Genomic DNA, 14,188 nt, shown 5'->3' on the forward strand with positions numbered 1-14,188 from the left:
TGGGTCGAAATTTTCCGCGGCAAATTTCGATTTTTTCTTGTAGTGACTTGGCGTATAAGGATTTAAAGATTTAACAAATCATAACGGCTCGGATATAAAATCGAGAGTTTAACTAAATCTGGGAAGGCACGTGACCAGAGAATATAAAGCGGTAATCCTAATGTAAATAAATTGAGAGAGAGCATAGGGTTTGAAGACAGCAAAGAAAACTGAGAGAGAGATGGAGAAAAGGTTCGGTTAATCGTTTCCATAAAAGGAAAAGATCTAGCTGCAATCCAGTCCAAAACCATAAACGACGTAGGTTTACTACTATTGAATATGAATACATCAGACAGCCTCTGCTGGAAGATGAAGAAGAAGAAGAACCGGTAGTGTATGTGGCAGAGAAAGAAGAAGAAGATTCGGAAGAGTATGTGGTAGAGAAAAAAGAAGAAGAAGAAGAAGAACCGGTAGAGGAGGAAGAGGAAGAGAAAGAAGAAGAAGAAGATCCGGAAGAGTATGTGGTCGAAAAAGAAGAAGAAAAAGAACCGGTTGAGGAGGAAGAGGAAGAGAAAGATCCGGAAGAGGAAGGAAAATGTTGTGAAATTGAGTTGGAAGACTATGTGCATTGTCAAGGGAGTGAAAATCATGACGAGGATGTTGGAGAAGAGAATCCTATGGAAGATGATGAAGCAACATCTAAGTTTAACGGCATAGACCCTATTTCTGCCACCCTTTCCGACCCTAAAGTCCTTGACTGCTGCAGCTGCTGTCAACCATTGACTATTCCTGTCTTCTAGGTATAATATATCTTTGCCCCATGTATCATTCTTAAACTTCAGCTTTTATTGTTTTCTTTTCATTAATTTGCAGTTTAATTTGTTTTTTGGTGAAAAAATGTGATTGTCTATCGGTTTTACCCTAATTCGAGAATCAAATTCAAAATTATATGGAATGAAAATTTTCTGTTTGCTATTGATTAATTTGATTTATCAGTTACTGTTCACTGATTATACGCACATATATATATATATATATATATATATATATATATATATATATATGGTGATCCTCCGCTAATGTTATTTGTTGAGTGCCTCAAGTCTTAGCAGTTTATAATTTTTAGTCTTTGCACCATCTTTTTTGTATACTTGCATGGAAAGGTAAGGGTATTTCTTTGAAATTACTATTAAAAGTGCTCCTCACTGCATCATAAGTTAACTTATGATCAAAAAAAAATATACATATACTAATGTATCACATATTCATTCATATTTATCTAAATAAATAGCTAATTACTCGAAATATAACAGTTTATATTATTTAGCTCTGTTGCAAAGTTGAATTAGGTAGAGTCTCATATCCAATATATCATGTCTGTTGTTAACAGGAGACCAAAAAAAGCTTTATGTGATATGGACTTTAATTTATGTGAGCTTATTGCTAGAAAATTTTGATTAAGTAAGCTGTTTTTTTCATTACTGTATTAAGTATCATTCTGATACATCACTAGGAATTGAACTTAATCTTAGATTCTTAGTCAAACAAGCTGTTGTGCATGCTTTTAATCCTGGTATGAGAAGTTTTTGTTGTGGTACTTGTGGTTCTTTTTGTTTGTGTTTCTTTTATTTGTTATCTGGCTTGTTAGTTGTGTATAATTTGAACTTTTTACTACAATTTGCAAGCCTTTCTAAGGCATTTGTTTATTTTTGTTCGTTATAAGGTACCATATAATGCAGAATCTAATTTAATAGCTTTATTTGTGATTTTTGTGGCAATACAGTGCGAGAAAGGGCATTTTGCTTGCTTTACCTGTTGTGCTCTTGGAAGGGAGTGTCTTGAGTGCTCATCTCGCATTCCTTACAACCGTTGCAGAGCTATTGAGAAAGTGTTGGAATCTATTAACATATCATGCCTTAATGCAAAATATGGTTGCAAAGAGACATGCAGTTACAGTGAAAGGAATAACCATGAGAAGAAATGTATCCACATTCCATGTTTCTGCCCACACAAAGGTTGTGACTTTGTTGCCTCATCAAAGGAGTTATCACTCCACTTCAGCAATAAACATAAAACTTCTGGAATCCAATTTTTATACAATCACAACTTCCATGTATCCGTGAATCCTTATGATGAATTCCTTGTTCTTCAAGAGCAAACAGATGGAAATATGTTTATTCTCAAAAACAATGTTGTTGAGAATATGGGAAATGTGGTCACTATTAGCTGCATGGGGCCTAACTCTTCTCAGCCAGGGCATGCTTATGCTATAGTCGCCAAGTCTCAGGGATGCTGTCTAATGTTGAAGTCTTTTACCAAGAACATTCAAAGGGGCATTGCAGATATTCCTTCATCAGGGTTCCTTGTGATTCCATTTGACCGTTCTGGTAATTATGCATATCTCCATCTGGAGATTTGCATAAGAAAAAGATAGAATGCTTCACACATTGCAGAGTGGGAAGGTCCTTAGCTCTTTGTGGATTCATTTCTAGATATAGAAATTAGTCTTTTATTGGTTTCTTTATGTAATTTTTGTCTTAGAGTGAGATGAATCATATTCCTTATGCAAAACAAATGTAATGTATATACATATGTAGACAATCAACCTTGACTTTTTTAAAGAAAGATGTTATTAGTACCCAGTTAACCAGAAAGTACGTGCATGAATACATATGTTTGGTGTTTTAATATTTTAATCTTAAATTATTTATGAAGAAACTTGTTTAGTCAAACTTGTCACGCTTTTTTAGGTGGAATACATTTATATGTTTCCAGCCATCATCCCCTTTTTATTTTTGTCTTTCCACATGCACACTTCACCTCCTAGACACTTGAGTAGAAAATCACCTCTCTCCCAAAATCCTTCTTTTGATTGGAGCTTCCACCCATTCATAGCAACATCATATCCTTGTGCTTTGGTACCAGATTGCATGCATTATCAACTGTCCAGAAGCTTGGAAGGGGCCCAGTGAGAGATTTAATTAAGCTACTAACTGATTCCATCAAAGACTAAGTAAGACTGAGATCAACCAAAACCTTTGTTTTAGAATTTGTTCATCACTTGTAAGTGTAAAGGAAGACTTCCATATTATGTTCCCTGAAAAATTCGATTCCAAGGCATGCAAGGGCCAAGGGGTGGAGATTTTGTTCTTTTAGCTAATATTTGGTGTCAGGAGTAACTTCATTGGCTGGGAATGGGTTTATGGGAGGGATTGACTAAATTAAGAACCAAAAAATATGATTTTTAAACCCAATCATGAATTCTTCAATGTAAAACAAATCTAGAAATTTCTTTTCATATGCTGCACAGTTATTTATCATGGTTTTCCTCAATAAAACACGACATAACAATTTGTTACCACTCAGTAAGTATATGTTTTGCTAAACATTGTGACAAAGTGTATAACTTTGAATTTTTGTCAAATGATGAGTTTTTTTCATGTCAGAACACTTAAAAACTTTAGAATCAGTTTGGCATGGGTTATAAATTGAAATAAAAATCCATGCATCATTTTTCTACTTAATATTACAAATAAAACTTATTCATAAAATTTTCACCTTTATTTTTACTCTATACCGAACTGACCCTATATGGAAAACTTTAAAATTTGGTCTGTCATATGTAAGAAATTTCCAAATAAGGATTATATGAAATTAGAACACCAAAAGATTCAAGCTTACTTGTTAAAGACATGATTCTTGATTTCTTGAGGGCTTCTTGTTTCCTCTGATGCTCCTGCAATGGAAAGATTAAGATCTTCCTCTGCAATTCACACCACTCCCTGATTACAACAGTAGATGGGGCGAGTTGTGGAGTGACGGTTTTCTAACGCATTGTGAATGCAGAGGGGACCTAGCCAACTTATTAACCCTAGTCCCCTTCCCATCATGGGCCTATGGGTTAGGCCTACACTATTACCCACACTAATCAGTTTACAGATATCTAAGCCCAAATCAAAAGGATCACTAATTAATTGGGCTTTATACTGCACCCCCATATGGATCATGACTTAGCCCGTTTTTATTAAAACAAGAAAAACTACAATTGATTGAAGCTCATAATTATTATAAAAATTTCTAACATTCTCCCATTTGGGCAAAATCAATTGTAAAATTTTAATTTAAAAGAGAAAAAGAAAATAAGTTATTTGAAAACGACTCTCGGGCTAAGGACTAATTCTTATAATGTGGCCACATTTTAAGAAAACACATGATCCAAGGTGCGATATCTGAATATGACTCCATCCAACTAAAATCAAAACATTGAATCAGGCGGTGATTATATCTTTATGGATATAAGACCTTCCATAGTCACAAATGTTACTTGAATCCGTCGACTAGTCATTAGTGTGGAGTGTAGCAAGAAAATAGCATGCCAATATGATCAAATAATAGCCAAACTGCTATTTTCTCTGTCAGTCCTCAAATTTCTCTCAAATGCCTTCAAGCCAGAGAAATTCCATGGTTTATCAAAAACCCATCATTCAATAAACTATGGTGTCGACCACGGGCCCTGTAGTCCTAAAACACCATGTCTCAAACTCCCATATATTGTCAACCACAGACATGATGGTTCCAACGACACTGAGTTCCAAAATCATGCCTCAAACTCCAATATAGTGTCAACCACAGGCATGGTGGTCCTGACGACACTGAGTTCCATTATCTTATTATCATGCCTCAAACTTCAATATAGTGTCAACCACAGGCACGGTGGTCCCAACGACACTGAGTTCCAATATTTCACAATTGACAAACACAAACACATATATTAAATATATGCAATAATAAAATTCAAATCCTTATCAATTGTTCAAAATAAAATTTGTCTGTTAAATAAGCATTAATTATATCCAAAATAAATGGTTCAACATGACAAGGAAATAATAAATGATTCAAACTCCCACTAATCAACTAAATCAAAGGAATTCACAATGCCCATATTCTTCACATGTATTTATCATGGGCCTAAATCCTTTGGTTAGGGAGTCAGTCAATATTCTCAACAATATACAATACAAGAAAAGGAAATTTTCTCCCACTGACCTTATGGTAAATATACTAAAAGAAATTATTTTCATCATAGCTTAAGAAGGTCACTACCTCATCAAATCACCATTAATGTAAAATAAAATATATGTTGATTTAAAAAAGGATAAAGAATTCAAAACCCTTTTCGAAGAGGTCTTATAGAAAATTCATTTCAAAATAAACTCATATCTTGACATTAAAAACTAAGCAGTTATCTCTCACTGACTCCATAATAACTTCAAGATCACACAAAATCAACCATATCTCTCCCACTAAAAGAAATATCAAGTATACTCTCCACATTAACTATAGGCTAACTTTAACATAATATCTTATCAAGATAAAAATTCATAAGGAAAAATGTAGATCTCATCTTTATGAATCATAATTCAATCCAATCAACAATTCTATTATGGCATTGTTATCGTTCATATCAAAAGTATATTTATTTCATAAATGCAATTATATTAATTATGAGCAGTGAAATAATTTTAACGAAATAATCAGCATATTATAAACTCTCATTTGGGCAGATAATTGCAAACAACAATTTTTACTAACAAAGAATCTTGACGATTCACAAATAACATTCTCAACAATCATACCTAAATAATATGAAAAACCTTATAGCATATGTTTCCCAAATTCATATTGCATTTACTAAATTGTACTTTGTGTCGCAAATTTCAATCCCCAATATCAGCAATTATATATCTTACCTCACTAATCAAACTTAATTGACAAAGCACATAAAAATCTACGCTAAAATCGGGAGAGTAGATACTAACATTATAATCATGATAATATGTAACAATTTTTCATTGATTAAAATTTTGAAAAAAGGAACATAAATATTTATTACAAAATTAAACATGAATAAGAACTCACAAAATTAAATATGAATGAGAGCAAATAATTCCAAATAAATATTCATGTAAATAAAATAAAATAAATATTTCAAAATATTAATTTTAAAATGAATCAAACATAGAAGGTTATTATTAAGGCAAAACAGGAATGCATCAGAGTAAATTACAGGGTAGTATACACCTCTAATTAAATCAAGATATTATAATGAGGCCAACATAATAGTACATTTCCCTTTGGGCAGAACGCACTAACCAAGGTATAAACCAAAGTCAGAACCTCAGATGAGTTAATCAATGAGCACAACACTGGGTTTGAAAATCTATCCCCTTTGGGCAGATAGATTCCTAGACCAATGAGTCTCCAATAACTTCATCTACAATCTCAAGAAGAAGTTGCTAGGATGAGTTAATCATTTAGCACAACAAGTTGTCATAACAAAGCCAACATAATAGTATATTTCCCTTTGGGTAAAATGCACAAACCAAGGTCAGAACCTCAGATGAGTTAATCAATGAGCACAATATTGGGTTCGAAAATCCATCCCCTTTGGGCAGATAGATCTCTAGCCCAATAAGCCTCCAATAACTTCAACTATAACCTCATAGAAAATTTTCTCAATGAGTATACACTGGCTTCAGAGATATGTCCCCCTTGGGCAGACAGATCACCTAGACCAATGCACCTCCATTAACATTATCCCAAATAAGTTCACAGTTATAGCACACAATTACCCCCTTTGGGCAGGTAATTGCATGAAATAACCAAAATCATTTTTCAAATTTTACAAAGAAATTTTCACAAACCAGTATAAGTAATCCCACTTTGGTGGCAATCAACCATACTAATTCATTAAAACTCTCACACCGAAATTAATTTTCTCCTGTCCAAAACCACAATCCAATTCACAAGAAAGTGCAATATCTCTATTGATAATAAATCAAAAATAATAGCATTTTCAACAAAATTTTACACTCAAATAATTCAAGCGGAAGCATGCATATTAATAAACAAAAAAATATATATTAGAGCAAGCATATAAGGTTTATTATTTTCCCAAAAAAAAGGATATTTATTACAACAATTTATTTATTTATTTTAAATATATCATAAAATCACATTTAATTATGACACCACACAAGTAATATTTGGCGAAAATCATAAGTGCCTTATGCTTCATTGCCTTTGAATGAGCTTCACTCAAAATTCAAATGGGTCTTCTTCCCCACCAAGCAAATCAACCACCGGGAAAAATAAGTTGCATTCATAAATAACCCCTAACTCTAAACAAAACAGTATTCATCAAAGCTATCATGGATTCATGCTTTTTTTGTTCATGTTAAATGTGATGTAAATCACGTGACTATCAATAACTTTTATTTTAAACTATTCATTCCAAATAGTTTCAAACTAAATACAGAAACAACAATGATAATGTATTTTTTTTTTTTTTGGTACATAATGATAATGTATTTACTTCTAACCAAATATTGTCATTACCCCACCATGATAAAAAGATATATATTTAAAACTTTCAATCAAATTCAACAAGATCTCAAATCAAATAATTATAATAAAAAAAAATATTGTTAAATATCTCCACCCACCCACCTCAAACGAGAAATAAAAGTTTAGTTCAAAATTATTTTTAATTTCTCTATCAGTAAACGATTACATTGTAGTATCATTATATTTGCTGAATTAAGAAAACGGGATCCCTTTTAGATATAGTACAACACGGTATCAAAGATATATTGTAACAGTAAAGCTACCAATCAACGTATATATATATATATATATATATATATATATATATATATATATATATATATATATATATATATATCAATCATTGTTTTATATAGACAAAAACAAAAAATCAAACCTCTCAACTATTTGGTTGAATCAAAATAGAAATTTTGGAATCCTTAACCATAAAAACAAACTTCGCAATTCTGGATTCGGAAGTTCACAAAAGTTATGAATTTCAGTATCAAACAAAAGTTCGATATTCATTATGCAAAAGCCCCACTATAATTGGGTTTTATTTTTTTATTTTTTTTTGAAAATTCATTGATTTAAAAAGGAAGCAACGAATTCAATTCGAAAAAATACTATCATGTCCGGTAATAAAATGATTGGGTTCTAAATCATATAAATCCTGATACCAAATATAAGAAATTTCCAAATAAGGATTATATAAAATTAGAACACCAAAAGATTCAAACTTACTTGTTAAAGACATGATTCTTGATTTCTTGAGGGCTTCTTGTTTCCTCTGATGCTCATGCAATGGAAAGACTAAGATTTTCCTCTGCAATTCACACCACTCCCTGATTACAACCGTCGATGGGGCGAATTGTGGAGTGACAGTTTTCTAACGCATTGTGAATGCAGAGGGGACCTAGCCAACTTATTAACCCTAGTCCCCTTCCCATCATGGGCCTATGGGTTAGACCTACACTATTACCCACACTAATCAGTTTACAGATATCTAAGCCCAAATTAAAAGGATCACTAATTAATTGAGCTTTATACTGCACCCCATATGGATCATGACTTAGCCCGTTTTTATTAAAATAAGAAAAACTACAATTGATTGAAGCCCACAATTATTATAAAAATTTCTATCATCATATTGTCCATATCTTGTGTGCTCTTTGTGGATTCTGCTTAATTCTTAGGAATGTGGTTCTCAATTCTCATATCTTAAAAACATGGAGGTACAATAGAAAACACCATACTTGTTTTGCATGGACTAGGTACGGGATGGCTGTTCAAACATATTGGGTTATTGGGCTCATAGGGTTCTGGTTGAAGAACCTTATGGCCTTGAGTGACAGTTGTCTATTGGCTCCATATACCATAGTGTGTTATATGATGCACGGATACGGATACGGGACACGGGACACGACACGACACGCCGATACGTTAATTCTAAAAAATGTCATATTTGGATACGTTGGGACACGTTTTGATATTAAATAAAATTTTTAATATATATAATATAATTTATATTTAATACATATAAGAGTCCATAATAAGTCATATAACTAATCAAATATTTAAATTTCATAACATAAATATATATATATAAATAATTTTTTGTACTTTGTTAATTTTTCATGTCAAATTTTATAACAGAAAAAAATTAATTTATAAATTATTTCTTTTATATTTAGTTAACAAAATAAAATTAAGATTTAAAAAAAAAAGTGTCTGAGCGTGTCCTAGCGTTGACCGCGTGTCCGAAAAAGTTGGCCGCGTGTCCGAAAAACGTGTCGAAGAGTTGACCGCGTGTCCCCAAATGTTGATCACTTGTCGGACGCGTGTCCAAGCATGTCGGAGCATGGACACGTGTCCGACACGCAAAATTTTTTCTAATGAGCATGTTCGTGCTTTAGTTGTTATCCAACCAGCCAACAGGTGTACTAGATGTTCTCTCAATGATCCAAGAATTGGTGTGTGCCCATTTCCCATGTTGAGAAATTGGGAAATATAATAATCATGTTATAGAAAGAAAAATTTAATTATGTTACAAATTATAATTATATATTATGGGTAGTACATGATTATAATATTAAAATTATTAATTCTCTCTTTGTCATGTCAGCCAACAGCCTTACGAGGAAAGAGAGAAAAATAGTTTTTATTATTATAATTATATATTATTCGTAATACATAGTTATATTCTTTTGCAAACAACACGACGGATTGAAGCCCCTAATAAATTACTACTTATGTAATTAAATAGAGAAGTGATATTTACCACCAACAATGGGAAATGGGCAAAATAATTGGATTGCATGTGAATTCATGCGGACAAAATTGTTACTTTTTTTTTTTCAAATAAAAATTTAGAAAGAGTTGCTATGGTATTCTTGTACCGTACTTGAAGTAAATTGTCAGAATTTCATTGGTTGTTTTTTTTATTTATAAATGTTTAAAAATTTAATAAATATAATTAATAAATAATTTAACAACTTATCTTAGATATTGGTTACTTAAAAAAAGGAAGAAAGAAAGAAAAGCATCACATGATCCATCAATTCAGGGGAAGGGAGATTGTCCCATTCAAGGGCCAGATCATGCCATATGAGTCTCATTGAGAACTTATAATGGTACTTATAAATATATCAATGAAAGATTACCAATAGAATCGAACTTAAGATCTATTTAATCCTACATTGAGTTAATTATGATTCAGTGCTTTACACGAATAATCTAAGGGAAAAATGTTTATCCTTTTAAATGACACAACTTATATCCTTTCACTCTCACACAAAGGTGAGACCCGCACCTTTATTTTTTTTGTCAACTCTCTCTCCTCCTTTATCTATCTTTTTCTCTCTCTTAAAATGGCACAACTTTACATACTTTAAAATGACACACACTTTACCCATAATCTAATGATCTAAAAAGGGATGTGAGTTTTTCTATCTATGTATAAAGAATTATTTACCAAACGATAGTAGTTCGGTTGACGCTAGGGAACTAAGCAGGTGAGGGTGAGAGCATGTATTCGATCCTCTTCAGTACTATTCTGCCTGAGTGGCAAAGATGTCTAACTAAAGGTTAGTTGGTTGATGTTGGATCTGGTGCTCTCTCTAGATACCTATGAATTAAGTATCTTGGGGGTAGCCAATCACGACACACAATATGATGACCTTAGTCAAGAGGGGGGTGGTGTGTGTATTGTGTGATTGCATGAAATAGGTTAAAATAGATCAGTCATCCATGTGATCTTTACCTCTTATTTATAGACCTTACCTTTGGATTTGTGTTGTCTGGGTATTCGTGTACACGGGGCTTGACTCAGGCCCATAACAAGTATCGTCTTTGGGAAGTGTTTAAAGCCTTAATACCGGGACCAGCCCCAAATCAGACTTATTGCGAAGCGATGAACCAATTGAAATATCTCCAACAAAATAAATGTTTATATAACATCTCCTTTGTTTATCAACTCTGTAATCATAAATTTTAAGTTAGTGATTTTGTTCGTTTTAGGAAAACCTACTTGGCTTACAAACCAAGAGTTAAAGAGTGCAATAAGTGATTACAATTCTCTCTTGGAGTAAAAGAAGTCTTTTTACTCTCTGTCATTCATATATATTGATCAGTTCAATAATAATTGAATTAAATCACACACCGTTGAGTTTAGTTCAATAGCTAAACTGTTGGAACTTAAAAAACTCCAGCAACATATATGTAGCACTTTGGTATTTGAAATTTTTGTTTCGGACTAATAGGTAAATGACATTATATCAATACCTAATTTTCAATCATCAGATTATGCATTATATAAAACATCATGAATAGTTTATGCACTATATTATAATATTGTTGAAAACATTTTATTGTTATACATATTTAAGGTTTTTAAGATTTATTTATAAGTCGTCCTAGTTTTGTTGTTAGATTTATCAGTTGAAAGTAGTTTCTCTAACCTTTTCAAAACATTTCACTACCTTCATAAAAAAAAAAAAACATTTCATTAAATGATTGCAAGTGGAATTAAATAATTCAGAAAAATGTGGCATTAAATGATTTCAAGTAAAACAAAATAGTTTTTTTTTTTTTTTTTGGGTTACAAAAAATATTTTAAAAGAATAGACTTCACTTTATAAAATGCTACATCATCAATTATAATGACTTTGACATTAAATGCCTTGAATGAGCAAACGCACACAGCATTACTAAAAATCAGCCTGAACTAGCCATGCTGACTCGTGACTTGGAATACTGTGGACTGGCAAGTGGCAAGTAGCAACAACTCGTAATTTTATACAGCAAAATAACATATTGAACGATTGTAATTTCAAAGGACAAGACCTCACATGATCACATGTTAATAGAGGCAGTGATTCACTAAAGACGTGGCATCAATTGTTAGATAATATAATATAAAATTAGGGAAAATATTTTTACTTTTATTGTAGAAAAAAAAATTATTGTAAAAAGAATATAGAGAAAAGATTAGTGAAATTCACTCACTTTTATACGAGGGTAGTAAAAAAAAGTTCTTCGTCAAAAGTAAAAATATTAAATCCATAAAATTATTAATATAATTTTAAACAAATGATTTTAACTTTTGGGTTGAATTAACGACACGATACAAATTCAACATCAACACGAATAAACTCAATAAATACGACATGAATTTGAAATCAGGTAAAACCTTCTACGCGAATACAATGCATTACACGAACGAATATCCTACAAACTCATATTGTGTCACTTATATATTATGCGGGCTGACATGACACGAATAACTTGCAAGTGGATTGACATGACATAATAAGACATGAATAATTTATTTACGATATGACACAAATAGCGAGTAAGAAGATTGATGCTTTTACCAAAAAGAAGAAGAGTGTTGTTGGTCAATTTTGAATTCGCGGGTTGATACGCGACACAATACAAATTTGAAAACGGGTAAACCCGAATACAAATTTTTTGTGTCGTGTTAGTGGGTCCCTATGTTGCATCGACACTGACACAACACTCGGATATGTTAATTTTAAAAAATATTAGATTTCGACATGTTAGCACATATGTTGATATTAAATAATATTTTAATTTATGTAGTGTATACTATGAATAATATTTAATAATTTAAAAAAAATAAAACTAAATTTATAATACCCATCAATTTTGCAAAGAAACATAAGATGTAAATATTTACTATTATATTTTCAAATTGAAAATCTCTTATACACTCTAGTGAGATTTATTCGGTATCCATTTTTTATTTTATTATATAAGTTTGGTAAAACATTGATCAATTTTTTCATGATATGTAATGAAATTTCAAATATTATAGATGTCGGAGCGTGTTAGAGTGTCAGGGTATCGAGGAGTGTCGGATACGACACTTCAGATTTTTTGAAGTGTGGGTGTAAGATAGCTGGTCCCATTGAAACTTGCCACCCCTAATTTATGCAACGAAGTGATCACAAATTAGATCCTCACCCTCTAATTCTATCAACAAATTAAATATTATGAAATTTGTTATATTTCTCTAACATCAATTGTTGTAGTTGAGTGCTAATTAAATTATTTGGGTATAATTATTACTATATTATGGCATGATATCTGATACCATAGTATACATATCCATGCAATCAGCATTATATCAAGGTAGTTGCTGTGATTGCAAAGACAAAACCACAAGCCCCACGTTAGAGCAGGTAGCACAGCCCAAGAAGGTGGTTTTAATTATAATTAGTGTAGCAAAACAATGAGCTTAAGGTACCCTTATTGTTGTATGTACAGCCTGTTATCTCTACCTTGCTGCTAGGGGCTGTCTTGGAAATTTCTTTCACATGGATGCTCTGTGCCTTTAGCTTCTACAATAATTAATGTGCAAATTTTTTCATTTTGGATAAGGCTTAAGGAGGTGGGAAAGAAGTTCAATTCTGAATTTGAGTCAGTAAAATTTCTGTCTCTATTCAGTAAAAAATAAATGCTGACCTGAAGAAACTTCACAGAATAAGAAGCTGACTAGCTGACATAGCATGAAATGCCAAGCCAAACTAGATTATTTAATTTGTAATTATATATATATATATATATATATATATATATATATATATATATATTTCTTTTTTTGCTGTAAAGTACTGTTGGAAATTCAAGTGAAAATTCATATGGTTTGGAATTGATCAAATGAGAACCGTATAACTAGAAAGACCCATAAACTTATTATCATTTAACAAGGACTAACCCAACTGGTAACCGGAAAGCTTTAAGCCTTTCCAATACTTTGTTGGGTATTTTACTTCAAATCCATTTTTTTTAGAGATAGTTCATTTCTAAGATTTTTTATTTTTATTTATTTTTATTTTATTTTTTAATCTCCTTTTATTTATCATTGGGTTCATCTACCACCGATCCCAATTTAGCTTGGGTTAAAGGTGATGGTGATGTTGATGTTGATATATAATTCATTTCTAAGATTTGCATGTATGTAACTTTGAAAATTTTCGCATAGGCATATTTTGTGGTGGTCCTTTTTATGTGTTACAAAAAGCACAGAGACAATAAACTTTGAGCAAGAGTATGTAATGGTTGTATTTTGATCTCTCTTCACATTTGACCATTTGCAAAACATAAAATTTTCAAACCAATGTATCTAATATATGTTTATAATTTGCTATATACATTTAAAATTGGACTAAACACCTTGGTGCTTCTTAATAGAAGCAAAATCTAACACTCCATTTTCCTGAAGAAATAAATAGAGAATAAGTAGCATTGGGGCCTGAATCCTAGTCTTGTTAATTTGCATCCAAATTAACCATATGAT

General features: G+C 31.7%; 1 protein-coding gene across 1 annotated transcript; it reads left to right on the top strand.

The window, feature by feature from the left end:
• Positions 1–615: 615 nt before the first annotated feature.
• On the top strand, positions 616–2,413 carry LOC133298273 (E3 ubiquitin-protein ligase SINA-like 10; the record flags this gene model as incomplete). The annotated part of the gene is made up of 2 exons (XM_061497536.1): positions 616–770; positions 1,763–2,413. Coding segments are annotated over 2 exons (806 nt in total), but the record flags the coding sequence as incomplete, so codon positions are not given.
• Positions 2,414–14,188: the final 11,775 nt, after the last annotated feature.

Source organism: Gastrolobium bilobum, unplaced genomic scaffold (genome assembly GCF_033153095.1).
Source record: "Gastrolobium bilobum isolate Gb01-03AN ecotype WA unplaced genomic scaffold, APGP_CSIRO_Gbil_v1 utg25312, whole genome shotgun sequence".
NCBI classification, from domain to species: Eukaryota; Viridiplantae; Streptophyta; class Magnoliopsida; order Fabales; family Fabaceae; genus Gastrolobium; species Gastrolobium bilobum.